At 41.4% G+C, this 18332-nt stretch overlaps 1 protein-coding gene across 1 annotated transcript in view; it reads right to left on the bottom strand.

Annotated features, from left to right (window-relative positions):
• The window catches only part of LOC115462840 (protein hinderin-like), a 394127-nt gene that overhangs the window by 109305 nt on the left and 266490 nt on the right, over positions 1 to 18332 (bottom strand). The window contains exons 6-7 of the mRNA XM_030192876.1: positions 15210 to 15889; positions 6559 to 6660 (exon numbers count right to left, since the gene is read on the bottom strand). Coding sequence (XP_030048736.1) covers positions 6559 to 6660; positions 15210 to 15889 — 782 coding nt within the window. The remainder of the gene's footprint in view (positions 1 to 6558; positions 6661 to 15209; positions 15890 to 18332) is intronic.

The raw sequence follows: 18332 nt of genomic DNA, 5'->3' as shown, positions 1-18332 counted from the left end.
AAGTTTAAAGTTTATTAAGAGATTTTATATCTTGCCAATCTACAGTGTGTCTAGGCAGCGTACAGACTAAGAGAGAGGGAGGAAAAGGAAATAACATGTAGCCACAGGAGAAAAAAAGGAGAGGCGGGCACAGGAGGTTCTATGGGAAACTACAATATTAAATAGAGGTAATCAATAGAAATCAAACAAAATAAAACATGGAAAAGAAAATAAGATGATACCTTACAATATTAAATAGAGGTAATCAATAGAAATCAAACAAAATAAAACATGGAAAAGAAAATATGATACCTTTTTTATTGGACATAACTTAATACATTTCTTGATTAGCTTTCGAAGGCTGCCCTTCTTCGTCAGATTGGAATTAAGCAAATGTGCTAGCTGACAGTGTATATAAGTGAAAACATTCAAGCATTACTATGACAGTAAAATAGATACCATTGGAGATTCTACATGGAATGTTGCTACTATTGGAGATTCTACATGGAATGTTGCTATTCCACTAGCAACATTCCATGTAGAAGGCTGCGCAGGCTTCTGTTTCTGTGAGTCTGACGTCCTGCATGTACGTGCAGGATGTCAGACTCACAGAAGCAGAAGCCTGCGCGGCCACATTGGTGATCTACAAGGGCCGACTTCTACATGGAATGTTGCTAGTGGAATAGCAACATTCCATGTAGAATCTATAGAAATCAAACAAAATAAAACATGGAAAAGAAAATATGATACCTTTTTTATTGGACATAACTTAATACATTTCTTGATTAGCTTTCGAAGGCAACCTTCGAAAGCTAATCAAGAAATGTATTAAGTTATGTCCAATAAAAAAGGTATCATCTTATTTTCTTTTCCATGTTTTATTTTGTTTGATTTCTATTGATTACCTCTAAAAGTGGACTAACACGGCTACCACACCTCTCTACTCAATATTAAATAGGAAAGAAGAGAGAGGGAAGGTAAACACATGAGCAGCTGACAAACTAACAATATATCATGCAACCTCACCTTTGGCCAAAGGCCTCCAAAAAAAGATATGTTTTAAGATCAGCTTTAAATTGATTTAATGTAGTGAGGGTCTTTAAGTGTAATGGCAGGTGGTTCCAAAGCTGGGAGGCTTGGACAGAAAAAAAATCGACCAACGCATAGCAAGAGTGGGGATCACAGAAAAAGGTGGGATACTTAGTAGATGCTGAGGTGACGAGCGCATGGGATGGGATAGGCAATAGGGGACCAGATATGCAGAAAGAAATGATGGCTTTTGATGTTCCCAAAGTTTGTAGGTCAAAAGAAGGAGTCTGAAAGTGATACATGAAGCAACTGGTAACCAGTGGGCCTCTTTTAAGAGTGGAGTGATATGGTGAATCATTTCTTTATGTGGGTATTTTTTAAGTAGTCAAAATCATTTTAACTCCTCTTAATAAGTCTTCCTCTTTAGATCCAAATTTACATTCAAATTACAGACCAATTGCAAATATTCCATCATTTACAAAACTTCTAAAATCCATAGTGTCAAAGCAATTGATGGATTATTTTGATAAATGTTCCATTTTACAGTCTTATTGGCATGGGTTTCGTCCATTTCACAGCACGGAAACCCTATTGCTGGCATTCACCACTAGGATAAGAAATTTACTTAGTAAAGGTAAACAAGCTATTTTTTTTTTTTACAGTTGATTTATCAGCAGCCTTGGTCATGGTGGACCATGACATTTTATTAGACTTTTTGATTAGTTTAGGAAATGGAGGGGCTGTTCTGAATTGGTTTCAGAATTTTCTTCTATGTCGCTCGTATGTGGTGAAAGTACGAGGTGATCTTCCATATTTTTGGACCCCCAACTGTGGGGTCCCTCAGGGATCGTCCTTATCCCCCACTGTCTTTAATGTTTTTATGGGCACAATGAATTGGAAGGGGGTGAATTTCTCTACTCATATGCAGATGTTATTTTTATTTTCCAGGATGTAGATCCCAATATTCAATCTTATGTTTCAAAACTCTTAACATGTATTTCTGATATTCAATTTTGGCCTGACAGTTTTCATTTTAAACTTAATCCTTCAAAGACTAAATTACTCTGGTTTGGAACACAGAATCAGTTATTTCCTAATTGTGTGGCTCTCAATTCCAACAATTCACTTTCAAATGAATATACTTCTAAAAGTTGGGGAGTCAATTTTCAGACTCAAGTGTATAGTGTAGCGAAAAAAGTTTTTAAAAAATTTTTAAAATTAAAACAACTGAGATCCGTTTGATCAGTCTCACTTTACAGTTTTAACCCAATCTGTTGTGCTATCATACATATATTATTGTACCTCACTTTATGCTGGAATCACTATTAATTGAGGAAGCTACAACTGGTTCAAAATAGAGCTGCACACGCGATCTTTAAGAAATCTAAACTTGCGAATGTCTCTCCTCTTTTTAGAGAATTTCACTGGCTCCCACCTCAGGCAAGAACTGATTTTTTAAATTTCTTGTTTTGTTTTCAAAATATTTGGAGATATCCCCATAAGACTTTATTTCACTAGTACGTTTTTTTTTTCTTCTAGCAAATTGGCTCAAAGGCAGGATCAAAATTCCATGCTGATGTTTTCTTTTTAAAAGGATACTTGAACAATCTTTTTATTACATGGCGGTGTCGATGTGGAACATTCTTCCAGATGTAATTAGAAATAAAAATTCTCATTTTTTGTCCTGTAAAAGTTTGAAGACTTTATTTTGAAAAGCTTTTGAAGGATGCTTAGTTTTTACAGTAATTTTAGTCAATTAGCTGTTTCTTGAACTTCAGATCAATCATTAGGCTAGAAATGGTATATAAGAACAATGAATAGAACAGAATTTTCAATCACGGGACCTGTGCAATGGAACTAGCTCCCTCTGCAAATCAGGTTAATGAATGATACTGGAAAATTTTTTTAAATGCTAAAAAAACACATTTATTTAGCAAATCTTTTTTAAAGGAAGAATCTAAAAGGGGTGGTGGTACAGAATTCAAGCTGTCATAGTTTATTCGATGAGTGTTGTAGGATGAGCAATTAGGTAGTTTAGGTTTATGTGTTTCTAGCGTTTTTAACATTGTTTTATTGTAGTCTGGTATCTTTGGCTAGGTGGATTTTATTACGTACTAGTAAAAAAGCCCCGTTTCTGATGCAAATGAAACGGGGGCTAGCAAGGTTTTCTTCTGTGTGCATGTGGGAGTGTGTGTGTCCCTGCCCTCTGGCCTCTCTCCCCTCCCCCCTCTGAGTCCTTCACTGTTACAGAGCCAGCGATTTGATTTCGTGCTTTGCTGTTTTCCTTCACTGACTGTGTTACAGAGAGGGCGGGGCAGACACTCATAGGGAAACCGGATATCTCGCCCCCTTCACACTTCCGGCTGGAGGCTTCATAGAACGTTGGTGTTGCTTTTTATATAGAGAGATATATTTTTGGAATCCGCTTAGGCAATTAGGCAGACTATAAATCAATTAAATTACACTAAACTACCGTATTTTTCGGACTATAAGACGCACTTTTTTCCCCCAAAATTTGGGAGGAAAATGGGGGGTGCGTCTTATAGTCCGAAGGTAGCGAGTTTTGGATCGCCGTCCCGTACTTACGCAATGCCATGTTCCGTGGTGGTCTAGTGACGTCGGGGCAGGAAAGAGCCCCCTCTTTCCTGCCCATCGCGCTGCTCTCCGTGCTCCTGACTGCTTCCTGACAGTCTCGGCGAGAATCTCGGCGGCCATTTTGAATCTCGCCGAGACCGTCAGGAAGCAGTCAGGAGCACGGAGAGCAGCGCAATGGGCAGGAAAGAGGGGGCTCTTTCCTGCCCCGACATCACTAGACCACCACGGAACATGGCATCGCGTAAGTACGGGACGGCGATCCAAAACTCGGACAAGACGCACCGGAGCACCTAGGTTTTAGAGGAGGGAAAAAGGAAATTTTTTTTTTCCTATTTCCCTCCTCTAAAACCTAGGTGCGTCTTATGGTCCGGTGCGTCTTATAGTCCGAAAAATACGGTAAACCTACTGTACTTGAACATTCAGTGGAGGAGTGAGCTAATGGAGGAGTAGCCTAATGGTTAGTGCAGTTGCCTGAAAACCAGGGGAACTGGGTTTGAGTCCCACCACAGTTCCTTGTGATTCTGGACAAGTCACTCAACCTTCCATTTTTCCAGGAACATGTAAACCACTTTGAATGTAACCACTGAAAGGCAGTATATCAAATCCTCTCTCCCTAATGTACAAGAAGCTTGAAAGCTATTGAAGTGATGTACATTCAGGTACAGTAGCTATTCTTCTATCCATGAAGGGCTCATAATTTAAAAGAAAAAAAAAAGCACAAAGAGCTGAACTAGGATTTCAACCTGGGTCCACTGGTTCTCAGCCCACTACTCTAACCATTAGGCTACCCCTCTGCTCCGCATTCATATCTATGTGGCCATTTTATAACATGGATGTTATTATGATGCCACAAAGATGTCCATGTCCCCATTCAAAATTTGGATGACTTAAGTTTATAAAATGGATGTTCATGCTGCATATCACCAGACTTATATGGTCTGTGCCAGAGCCGGTGGTTGGGAGGCGGGGATAGTGCTGGGCAGACTTATACGGTCTGTGCCAGAGCTGGTGGTGGGAGGCGGGGCTGGTGGTTGGGAGGCGGGGATAGTGCTGGGCAGACTTATACGGTCTGTGCCCTGAAGAGCACAGGTACAAATCAAAGTAGGGTATACACAAAAAGTAGCACATATGAGTTATCTTGTTGGGCAGACTAGCTGGACCGTGCAGGTCTTTTTCTGCCGTCATGTTACTATGTTACTATATCACCAGCACATGGATGTCCATTTCTCACATATTTTACAATGGGCAGTATGTTGGCAGATCCAGTTCTAAAATACATGACAAATGGACATCCATATGTGACACACAGACTTGGATTCCTTTCTAAAATGCCATTCTATGTTATTGGCAGCCATAAAAAAGAGTTGCCGACTTCCTGTAAGCATCTCTATTTCCATTCTAGTTTACATATTTATCTCTTTGTGAGTGTTAAATCAGACATACAGATGGAGTAGAGGAGCAGTCTACTGGTTACAGCAGTGGATTGAGAACCAGGAAAACCAGGGTTCATGTTCCATTCATGTTCCTTGTGATCTTGGCAAGTCACTTAGGGCCTTATTCTATAAAGATTATGCTCTTAAATTTACACTCCTAAATTACGAGCATAATCTATTTTGGAGTATAGAGTATGCTCATAATTTAGGAGCAGAAATTATGCTTATAAATTTAGGAGCATACATTTTAGGATTGTAAATTTAGGAGCATAACCTGTATAGAATAAGGCCCCTAAACCCTTCATTATCTCAGCTACTAAAATAAACTTAAGCCCTCCAGAAACAGAGGAAAACATTCTGTACCTGTGAACTCACCTTGAACTACTTTGGAAAAAGGAATGTGCAAAACTTAAAATAGATAGTGAATCTCACCAGCATCTGTCAAAATTAATTGATTTTGACAGGTGACAAGCCCACTTCTGGGTTCTCAGCCAATCAGAAGCAAGAGCACGCCCAAGCCATGCCCACATCCTGCCCCCTCTGAGGATGTCAACGCCCAAGCCTTGCTTACTAACCCCCACCCCCTTTGATGACATCACTGGATATGATGTCTTGACCTCCACCAAAGCCCCACCCCTTTTGCATAGCCATACACAGACCACACCCTTTTATATAGCCACACCCTAAACCCCACCTCTTTTGATGTCACAGGAAGTGACATCATAGCCATGTACTTCATAGGGCATATTTCTCCCCGATAGGGCATACAGAGCAGGTTGTATTTTGTACCCCTGGACATTTTAATAGGGAGGATTAGGGTTCTTTGGGGTAGTAGAAGTCAGCTATTGTTGGGGTTGGAAGGGTAGAGGGAAGTGGTGGTGGGGTTATTATAGTTGCTCATTGTTATTATTGTTTTCTATTTGTTATTTATAAACAACAGTTGAACAGAATATTGTTTTTTACGTGCAGGACGTCAGACTCACAGAAACAGAAGCCTGTGCAGCCTTCTACATGGAATGTTGCTAGTGGAATAGCAACATTCCATGTAGAATCTCCAATAGTAGCAACATTCCATGTAGATTCTCCAATAGTATCTTTTTTTTTTTTGTTACATTTGTACCCTGCGCTTTCCCACTCATGGCAGGCTCAATGCGGCTTACATGGGCCAATGGAGGGTTAAGTGACTTGCCCAGAGTCACAAAGAGCTGCCTGCGCCGGGAATCGAACTCAGTTCCTCAGGACCAAAGTCCACCACCCTAACCACTAGGCCACTCCTCCACTTCACCTTCACCTTCAGTCCTATATGCAGCCCCACAAGATCCATAGCATAGGCATCTGGTCTTATACTGATGGATTTCTGAAGAAAGGTATTGTGAGAAAGAGACCTTGGCATATATACCCTATAAAATTACAGTCTGAAACAATATATTGGCCTTCGATGAGCGTATAATTGAACATTATGGTACTCTACATCCTTTACCCGAACTGACTTGTAATGCTAGAGAACAAAATATGGACTTACCTCTGTCCTGAACTGATACCATTCATCAATGGAGTCATTCCTGCTTGTTTCATTAATGCTTCATCTACAATCAGTTCTTCAGAATCAACAGCAGCTTGACCTCTAAACCAGCAAGTGTAGATGCACTTAGTTGCATATTTGGACGCCATCAAAATTAGTTCAAATTATTTATCATATTTTCTTAGGACTTTACAGACACAACCAAAGAGGGAAAGACCTTATGAAGAAAACCAAGCAAAGAATCTTCCAAATTCAAATTTTTAAAATTGGTTAGCACGAGGCTTACAATTCTTCATGCTCATGCCGGGGAGGAGAGTAAAAGGATTCTTTCAAAGAAAAACCTTTCTGAAAACCCTTTACAAGTAACCTCCTAGTAGAGGTACATGGTAGAATAAGTGAGGAAAGAGTCTGAAAGGTAACATAGTAAATGGTGACAGAAACAGACTATTCAGCCCATTTAACAATTTATTTCTGTATATGCTGCTAGGAATATACATCCCTAATATACAAAAAAAAAAAGAGAAAAAGGCTGTAAAGCTACAGTATGAATACAAATGCTCACAGTGTAAAGACTTAAAAAAAATTTTAACCTTTGTTGTCTAGATAAGGTTTTTCTGATCACTTCGGTCCTGTTCTCTCTTTATTTCTTCAGTCTTTTAAAACTTATTTTCCTTTGAGTCATTTTCCATTTTTCTCCTCCCTCCTTATATCTGATGTATATATTTTACGTTACAGCTCACTTAGCTCTATTTCTCTCTTCTCAGACTCTACCTCTTTATCTATTCATAGCCCCTGTCATCATTTCCTATCACCATCTACCTCGCTTTCCTTGCTATCTTTCTTTCATTCTTTCCCATCTTTGATGCTATGCCTTAATTTCCCCTATACATCAAATAAAGGAGCAAAAACACATTATAATCCCATGAACCTCATAACATCAAACCACTCTAAAAGCATAGGATAACAAACCAACCAAAAAGTAATCAAACATATAAACGGCGAGTGACCGTACTCACTCGCAAATGCGCAGTAGAGACTTCCCTCTCTGTCCCGCCCCCACGTCAATACGTGATGATGGGGGGGGGGGGGCGGGACAGAGAGGGAAACTGCGCCGCGAGAGGTTGCTACCGCTCCCCCCCCCACTCGGAGTCGCCGCCACCACCCCTCCACCCGGCCCGGGTCCTCTCTTCCCTTCTGAACTTACACATCCATTCGCCGAACGCAGCAACGCACATCAGCTGAGCTGCAGTGAGCCCTTCCTTCTTTGCCTGTGGCCCCGCCCTCCTGTGACGTAATGTCAGCGAGGGCGGGACACACACAGGCAGAGAAGGAAGGGGCAGCTCAGCTGATGTGCGTTGCTGCGTTCGGCGAATGGATCTGTAAGTTCAGAAGTGAAGAGAGGGCCCGGGCCAGGTGGAGGGGTGGCGGCGACGACTTCGAGGGGGGGGGGAGCGGCGACGACTTCGAGGGGGGGGGGGGAGCAGTGGCGACTTCGCAGGGGGGAGGGGAGCGGTGGTGACCGCGGGGGGAGGAAAACCTCAATACCAGCCCGTTTTTACGGGCTCAACGGCTAGTACAAATATATATTAAAAAAAAAAATATATATATATATATATATATATATATATATTTCTTCTATATAGCACCATGTAAAGATATAAATGTGAGAAATCTGGTCCGATTCAAACGTCACTCATTGCGCAATGAGAACAAGTAAAGGGAACCATCACAGTACACTCTGTTCCCATATCAAATAATGTTAATAATAAATGCACTATAAGTATTCCATAATATTAATATAATGTTCATAAACTTTTTCTGCATGATGAATCTAGATGACAAATCACTTGAAAACAGGAACTGGTGTAGCTGCGGTTCCAGCTATTCCAGTCATAGTCTCCTGATTCTATGAAAGTCTGTAACATATGCTTTAATGTACCATTAAATCTCTCCGCCAACCCATTAGTTTCAGGGTGATATGGTGTGGTACATACAGATTTCACTCTACATGGATAAATCCTTCTTATCTGTTCCCTTCTCCACTACTGCCAACTCCAGACTTCGCGCCTTCTGTCTCACTGCACCCTACGCCTGGAATAAACTTCCTGAGCCCCTACGTCTTGCCCCATCCTTGGCCACCTTTAAATCTAGACTGAAAGCCCACCTCTTTAACATTGCTTTTGACTCGTAACCACTCGCCTCCACCTACCCTCCTCTCTTCCTTCCCGTTCACATTAATTGATTTGATTTGCTTACTTTATTTATTTTTTGTCTATTAGATTGTAAGCTCTTTGAGCAGGGACTGTCTTTCTTCTATGTTTGTGCAGCGCTGCGTATGCCTTGTAGCGCTATAGAAATGCTAAATAGTAGTAGTAGTAGTAGTACAGTGTGCCCACAGATTCTGGATCAGCTCAGACATAAACTGTGTCCCTTGGTTTGAGAGTATTTCTTGTGGATATCCTAACCAGGAAAATATTTCTAAAAGGCAGTGGAAATTTTCTCTGATTCTACGGAGGATGAGGCTATTGTTTCAGGATATCTGGTAGCAAAGTCCACCACTGTCAATATATACCTTTTCCCAGATGAAAATTAATGTGGACAAATACAAGGTGATGCACATTGGAAAGAATAATCCAAATCATAGTTACGTGATGATAGGGTCCACCTTGTGGGTCAACATTTAAGAAATTGATCTAGGTGTCATTGTAGAATGTGCTGAAATCTTCTGCTCAGTGTGAGATGGCGGGCCAAAAATCAAACAGGATGCTAGGAATTATTAGGAAAGGGATCATAAGACTGAAAATACTATAATGCCTTTTTATCGCTCCATGGTGCGACTGCACCTTGAGTATTAAGTTCAGTTCTGGTCGCTGTATCTCAAAAAAGATATAGTGGAATCAGAAAAGGTTCAAAGAGGAGTGAACAAAATGATAAAGTCTCTCATATGAGGAAAGGCTAAATAGGTCAGGGCTCTTCAGCTTGGAAAAGAGATGGATGAGGGGAGATATGACCAAGGTCTACAAAATCCTGAGTGGTGTAGAATGAGTAGAAGTACATCAATTTTTCACTCATTCCAGAAGTACAAAGACTAGGGGACACTCAAGGAAGTTACATGGAAATACTTTTAAAACGAATAGGAGGAAATATTTTTTTACTCAACAAATAGGTTTGGATGGCTTCCTAAAGGAAAAGTACATAGACCATTATTAAATTGGACTTGGGGAAAATCCACTATTTCTGGGATAAGCAGCATAAAATGTTTTGTACTTTTTTTTTGGACCTTGCCAGGTATTTATGACCTGGATTGGCTACTGTTGGAAACAGGATGCTGGGCTTGATGGACCTTTGATCTGTCCCAGTATGGCAATACTTATGTAGTTAAGCTCTGGAACTCTTTGCTGGAGGAGGTGGTAATGGTGGTTAGCGTATCTGGGTTTAAAAATGGTTTGGACAAATTCCTGGAGGAAAAATCCATAGTCTGCTATTGAGACAGACGTGGGAAGCAACTGTTTGCCCTGGGATTTGTAGTATGGAGTGTTGCCACGATTTGGGTTTCTGCCAGGTACTTGTGACCTGACTTGGTCACTATTTGGAAAACAGGATACTGGGCTACATGGACCTTTGGTCTGACTCAGTATGGCTACTCTTATGTTCTTATGCTCTTATATTAATGTGTCTGAAATAGGGCCTGTTATAGACAATGTGTCTGAAAATGTTACAGCAGACCCTGAATCAGTGAGATATATAGAGTTTGTGAACAGGTAGACTAGAAATTCACTCAGGTTTAATGGTGTGAGCTACTCAGACCATTTTCGTTTTGTTACTATAGACACAACAAGATTGTTCAGCGATGCTCAAAACGCTATGTGACGGTATCCAACAAGCTTAGATATCAAACAGTACAGATTCACCCGAGGATTACTTACAAATATGATTTATGCCTGGGGGATTATATAATTACTGCATTCTAGAAGTCACCAACTGGGAGGGACCGAGGCGGGGCATTTCTTAGAACAGGTTAGTAATTTTCTGCAGAGTTTCAGAGAAATATACATCAATGAGAACATGTATCTCATTGTGATGGTTATCAGAAATAAAGGGTGTAGTGGGGGGGTGTTACAGGTCTTTACAAAGTATTCTTGATAGCCACAATTTCAGGAAACAAAAGAAGGTATTTAGTAGATCTAAACAACGTGGGAAATAGCTTGTGCTTTGGGGGAAGTCTCAAGGCACTCACCACCGCTGTCAAGCTAGAAGACGTAGAATTGTTACATGAAGCCAGAAAACTACACGCCGTGCTAGGATGGTCAGAAAACAAAAAAGTCATGTTGAGTGATGTAGAGGTTTTGAACAACATCTAGGTGTAAACATACAAGTCCTACATTGTATAGACAGACACGACTGGTGTCTTTTTAAAACAAGCTGTTCCTTAAGACCGTCTGTTACTCCATCATGATCATTTTACCATATCTTAGATATCAGTTCTATGGTAGAAAATTTTCTGTAAACACTGTGAAATGCCTTACAGCCGCAAACAAATGTGCAAATCACGAAGTCATCTGTTTCTATCCTACACATGCGCGGTTCAGGAAGACAGAGCTGCCCTAACTGCCAGTCGTATTGTTGGTCTAAGGAATGTTAAAATGGCATACAAACTTAGCACCCAAAAAAGAGATAGAATGCTTGTCTAAAGTATTTTGCAATAAGTGTGACTCTTATTGCGAAAAAAAGCACCAATGCAAAGTCAGAAAATGTTTGCACTGAAGTGATCCCTTACTGAAAGTGGAAAAACATTTATGCTATATGACAAGGCTATCTAGGCCTAAAACATCCGAAAGGTATATCATTTACGATTGTGAATGTGTGCAGGAAACGGAGGTGCACATCCCCAACTACATCTTTGCAACGGATCTTTACCGTGATAGATTCTCTAAATTTTCTACCCACGAAGCTCAGCAAGCTCCCCGCAAGCCATGGGTTTTGAAGGCAGCAAAGGGTACTTTCTTCACTTTTTTAACACTGTGGAAAACCAAAACTACGTTGGGGAAATGCCTGAGGAAAAGTACTACAGCGTTGAGAGCATGATGGCTGATGAGAAAGAGGCTTTCACAAGCTGGTGAGGCAAGAACAAGAGTGGAGGAGTGGCCTAGTGGTTAGGGTGGTGGACTTTGGTCCTGGGGAACTGAGGAACCGAGTTTGATTCCCACTTCAGGCAGAGGCAGCTCCTTGTGACTCTGGGCAAGTCACTTAACCCTCCATAGCCCCATGTAAGCCGCATTGAGCCTGCCATGAGTGGGAAAGTGCGGGGTACAAATGTAACAAAAATAAAATAGATACTATTGGAGATTCTACATGGAATGTTGCTACTATTGGAGATTCTACATGGAATGTTGCTATTCCACTAGTAACATTCCATGTAGAAGGCTGCGCAGGCTTCTGTTTCTGTGAGTCTGACGTCAGACTCACAGAAGCAGAAGCCTGCGCGGCCACATTGGTGATCTGCAAACGCCGACTTCTACATGGAACATTCCATGTAGAAGGCTGCGCAGGCTTCTGTTTCTGTGAGTCTGACGTCAGACTCACAGAAGCAGAAGCCTGCGCGGCCACATTGGTGATCTGCAAACGCCGACTTCTACATGGAACATTCCATGTAGAAGGCTGCGCAGGCTTCTGTTTCTGTGAGTCTGACGTCCTGCACGTAAGTGCAGGACATCAGACTCACAGAAGCAGAAGCCTGCGCGGCCACATTGGTGATCTGCAAGGGCCGATTTCTACATGGAATGTTGCTAGTGGAATAGCAACATTCCATGTCGAATCTCAAATAGTAGCAACAGTGGAGGAGTGGCCTAGTGGTTAGGGTGGTGGACTTTGGTCCTGGGGAACTGAGGAACTGAATTCGATTCCCACTTCAGGCACAGGCAGCTCCTTGTGACTCTGGGCAAGTCACTTAACCCTCCATTGCCCTAGGTACAAATAAGTACCTGTATACGTAAGCCGCATTGAGCCTGCCATGAGTGGGAAAGCGTGGGGTACAAATGTAACAAAAAAAAAAGACATTTGATTTACAAAAAGAACTAGCCTTCTATTGTAAGCAGGATGTCTATATTTTACAAAATATCACCAAAATTACAAGAGTAAAGAACAAAATTTAACACTACGAAAATCCCAAAAAAATATACTGTTCTGAAACGACTGCCGTCTGAGTATCAATTTTAAACAAATGAAACCTCAACTGCCATTGGAAGGTCTACAGAGATGACCATTCACAATGGCTCTAATCACTGGTTTCCAATTAAAGCACCGCAAAAGTAACAGTGGATACAACTCCCCAATCGGAGAAAAAAACACTGGTGCAAAAAAAGATGCTGTTAAGCTCTCAAAAATACTGCAGTCATTTCACTATCACTGTTCATTATAGTTGAAAAATATAAATATACAGAACCTCACTGTGCACAGCAAAAAAAATGAATTACTTAGCTTAAAATGAAGTGCTTCGCATAAATATCCCAGAATTACGGCTCAATGAGTCCCATTCTGTTCTATATCCAAATGCTGCAGCACAGGGTCCAATATCCAGGAAAAGGGTCCCCCTCGTTTCGTTTTCTTCTTCAGGAGGAATGACACACAGATAATCAGCCTTACTTCAAGATGGCAGTTAGCGGCTTAAGAACGCTCTCATAAAATGGACTTCCTCCTTTCTGATGGCAACATTACAGGCAATATTGATTCCATAAAGGCACATCCTTTAAAAGAAAGCTACCCACTCTAAAGGACCGTTAAGGCCTCGGGACGCTACAGTTTGCAAGCGAAAAATCAATTTTTGTTCTCTTTGATGTAATGTACATAAGTACACATGTATTGCCGCCATACTAGGACAGACCAAAGGTCCACCAAACCCAGCATCCTCTTTCCAACAGTGGCAAATCCAGGTTACAAGTACCTGGTAAGATCCCAAAACATTTTATGCTGCTTATCCTAGAAATAAGCAGTGAATTTTCCCCGTCCATTTTAATAATGGCTTATGGACTTTTCTTGTAGGAAGCTAGCCAAACCTTTTTAAAACCCTGTTAAGCTAACTGCTTTTACCACATTCTCTGGCAAAGAATTCCAGAGCAGCAATTCTAAACAGCTGCATATGGAGAGAAAGTGTGGTACCTCACCCCATGTAGGTGGAGGAGCAGCTTTTCAAAATCACTGCTCCTGTTCCCCGTGCACACTCGGGTCACTTCCCAACATGGGTGCCATTGGGGGGAGATTGATTTTCAAAGGGCTCTAAAGGGGGTCCTGGTTGTTGGGAGGGAGTATGTTTGGGGGAAGGATCTCATATTAGGGGTACGCTGGGCACCTGGCTTTGGCATTTACACCTGTTCCTTGGGCAGATGTAAATGCTGGTGTCTAAAGTTTTTGCTAGCAACATGTTTTCCCTTTATAAAATGGGAATACACTTCACTATTGTAGGCCCACTCAACCCACTCCCTTTCTATGTTGTAACAATGTTGACTTGCCATTTAGACATGCTATGATTCCTATTTATAAATGGCAGCTTTCTCAAATCATCTTTAATGGAACTCCATACCAAAAAACATCAAATCCATTAATAGCTATCTACAATTCAGAAAACACCTAAAAGCATACCTCTTCAAATCACTCCTCCAAGAGAACACCACCTAACAGCAAACAGACCACCATACCTATCTCTTAAATGGACTATTCTGACTGATCTCTCTCATCACACCACACTGCCTCTGATATGTAACCTGTTTAATATCATTGCACTGTAAGCCACATTGAAACTACCATTAGGTGGGAAAATGTGGGGTATAAATGCAATCAAACATATAAATGGCAAGTGACCGACTCACCTGCAAATGCGCAGTAGAGACTTCCCTCTCTGTCCCGCCCCCGCATCAATACGGCCCCCGCATCAATACGTGATGTCGGGGGCGGGACAGAGAGGGAAACTGCGCAAAGTCGCCGAGGTCGCTACCGCTCCCCCCCACCCCGGTGTCGTCGCCGCCGCCAGCCCTCCTCCCGGCCCAGGCCCTCTCTCCGCTACTGAATTTACATCCATTCGCCGGAACGCAGCACGCACATCAGCTGAGCTGCCGTCCGTCTTCCTTCCCTGCCTGTGCCCCGCCCTCGCTGACGTTACATCACACGAGGGCGGGACACAGGCAGAGAAGGAAGGCCGACGGCAGCTCAGCTGATCTGCCCTGCTGCGTTCCAGTGAATGGATGTAGGTTCAGTAGCGGTGAGAGGGCCTGGGCCGGGTGGAGGGCTGGCGCCGACTCCAGGGGTGGGGTGGGGAACGGTAGTGGCGACCTCGCGGGGGGGGGGGGGCAGTGTCGACCTCCGAAAACCCCAATACCAGCCCGTTTTAACGGGCTCAACGGCTAGTAAATAAATACAATAACATGTGTATGACTGCACATTAAAAGCTGCTATTTACACGTGGAGATCCTTCTAAAATGAAGGTCAATTTCTAAAGTTACAATCTATGCTCTACTATATTGCTTTTAACTCATTTTGGGGAAGTAACTGAGCAATCAGGTTCTTAAGAAAGAAACATATTTCACCCACAATTTGCACTGTTATTTAAGAATTATTTCTATACTCTATCGTCTTTCCCATGACCCCCTTCCTAGACTCACCTATTGGAATCTTGCCAGGACTGGCTCAGCTGCTGCTGTTTCCGAAGCAGCTTTGCTTCCTGCTGTGCTAACAGTTGCTGAAGTCTGTCCTTTTCGATTTCCAATTCCATTTTCTGCAGTAGAAGTTTGTGCTTTCGTTCTTCAGTAAGCTCTTTTACAGGACTCATTTCTTGTGGCTTTGATTTAACTTTATCATTTAGGAAGGAAATGTCAGGGGGTCTTACAAATTCATCTGGTTCAGGAAAGGGAGCACAGAACTTTTGGGGTAAAGGATCGACTTGATATCTATTCGGAATACGTTCTGCAGTTCTTTGCTGTTCTCTATACATATAGCAGTGACTCGGAAGTGTGTTCCGATATTCATCCGTTGGAGGGTTTATATCATAAGCGATACGTGGACTGTGTGCTTCAATGTGCATTGATGGCACCATATTATTACTCTTTCTTATGAACCCATTTTCCACTTGAATATTATTGAGGTCCTCGTGATGGCCCGACTTGTGTGCCATTCTAGCAATGGGATCATTCTTACAATGGGGATGAGCTGTTAAAACTGACACACCACTTTCAGGAAATAATATTCTGCTGTCTTTGTACAATGCTTCTGGTCTAGGTAAGCCCAAATAACATCCATTGTGTTCCAAAGATTTTGGTTCTTGTGGACTCTTCTCATGGGACACCTTTAAGAAACAGAAAAATAATTTAAAATTAGCAAAAATCTGCTTTTGACTTCTCGGCAATTTTGGTTCTTTGCTCTCAGTTTCCCCAGCAATCTATAAACTAAGCTGGTATTTATTTTTCATTGGCACATGAACATATACAGTTCCTAGGGTTAAGATTAGTTCAGACCATCATAGCCTCTTTACATTAAATTATGTCATTATTGAAGGAGATTTCTACTGATCTAGAGGTTATCAACAGAAATCAAACATGGAAAAGAAAATAAGATGATACCTTTTTTATTGGACATAACTTAATACATTTCTTGATTAGCTTTCGAAGGTTGCCCTTCTTCGTCAGATTGGAAATAAGCTACCATACCTCTCTACTGATCTAGATAGATGGCATAGGTTTAACCACCCATGGATGGGGCAAATAGCAGTCAATACAATTGTCAAAGTTCTTGTACTTGTGCCAAATGTTCCCGTTTAACATACGGGACTCCATGATTACCCAGCTATAATGTAAAGTTTTGGCCCCCAATACTATCCACAGCAGTACTGATGTGATGAGAACTGCAGTGGGGTCTGGGAGTGTCTGACTTTCAAAGGTATGATTGGGTAGCCCAGTTTCAGGTGGTATTAGAATGGTACGAGAGGAAACCAAAATCTGGCTGCATACAGACCAAGAGTCATCGGAAATGTACTCACTATTACAGAAGGAATTCACAGTGAAGAAAGAAGAGCAAATTCTACTTATGACACATACTGTTACCCTGTGGTATAATGTGTGCAAATTTTTATTGAAAGAAAAGGATCTATCACAGTTGTCTCCGATGAGCTATTTACAATCTTTTGCTACACACTGGAACCCTATGGGGTTTATTTAGGTAGGAGCAAGAGGGTCCGTTATGGACACAACTCTATAATGGGGGGAATCATTAGGACATTTCAATACGTGAAGGAATCCTTTGGCTTTCTAAATTCAGACTTTTATTTCTATCTCCAAGTGTGCTATTTAGTTACCAGCAGCCCATTGAGAGAGTGGCTTGCAGAGAAGGCAACTCCATTTGAGGTGGTCATGACAGAAGGAGCACAGCAGCAAAAGCTAATATCTGAACTATTTGATATTTAGAAGCAGGGGGAACAGAGACCTGAATATGTTTTATAAAGGGAATAGGATCTGGGAACTTCTCTGTCTGACAAAGAAAGGCAATCAATTTATCAAAACACATTCCAATATCTATTTTGGCCAATCTGATAGAAAACGGAGTAAAATTTTATTTAAATAGGGCATCCCTCCTACATTCCTTTTGCATTTTTCTTTTATGAGCATAGGAGTATGTTGCAGAAGTTGTCTGTGTGTTTGGGGGGGGGTACCATACATGGTGCGACTGTCAGGTTATACAAACTCTTTGGAAAGATTGTGCCGGGCTATTTCTGGATATGTTGACAGTAAATATCCCCCTAGATCCAAGAGGTTTCTTTATCAGAGATGCCTCCTACAGAACTTGGAGAAGCGTATATTAAAGTTTACTTACCATATGTGGCGATATTTAGAAGGGAAGTGGCAAAGCAATGGAAGACACAGGACCTACCTAACCAATCAGAGCTGAAATAGGGGGGTCTAGCATACTAATTATTTGAGTATATGCGGACAGTGATTAACTACAACAGATTAGAAAAATATGAAAAGATATGGGCTCCCTTCATGGTTTGTATAATAAATAAGAGGGTAAAGGGTAGTTTTCAATCTCTCTTTCAATCTAGTGCTTATATTATTATTCTTGGGATTTACATATATTTACAGTGACTCTATACTATACAATACTATATGATGTGTAATGGAGGAGATGGGGTGGGGAGGGAGGGGTGAATGGGAATAACTATGTTGACAATTCTTTTACAGTTTTGTAAGGAAAAATACTGCTTTTGTACATGTAAAATGTTTTAAAATGAAAAAAAAAAAAGAATTCTCAAAATGCCTGTACAGTCTTTTCTGGGCATGAAAGGGATCTCCCACATGGACACCATTTAAAGATGGGTAATGGGACTTGATACACTGTCTTTCTCAGGTACAATCAAAGCAGTTTACATTTATTATAAGCAAGTACATGTGGATTAATCTCCGCACCTGGAGTATTGTGTTCAGTACTGGTCTCCGTATCTCAAAAAAGATATAGTAGAATTGGAAAAGGTACAGCGAAGGGCGACGAAAATGATAGTGGGGATGGGACGACTTTCCTATGAAGAGAGGCTGAGAAGGCTAGGGCTTTTCAGCTTGGAGAAGAGACGGCTGAGGGGAGATATGATAGAAGTGTATAAAATAATGAGTGGAATGGATCGGGTGGATGTGAAGCGACTGTTCACGCTATCCAAAAATACTAGGACTAGAGGGCATGAGTCGAAGCTACAGTGTGGTAAATTTAAAACGAATCGGAGAAAATGTTTCTTCACCCAACGT

The sequence above is a fragment of the Microcaecilia unicolor genome, chromosome 2, assembly GCF_901765095.1.
Source record: "Microcaecilia unicolor chromosome 2, aMicUni1.1, whole genome shotgun sequence".
Taxonomy (NCBI): Eukaryota; Metazoa; Chordata; class Amphibia; order Gymnophiona; family Siphonopidae; genus Microcaecilia; species Microcaecilia unicolor.
Note: the sequence above shows the minus strand (reverse complement) of the source record. Positions and strands in the feature narration are given on the sequence as shown.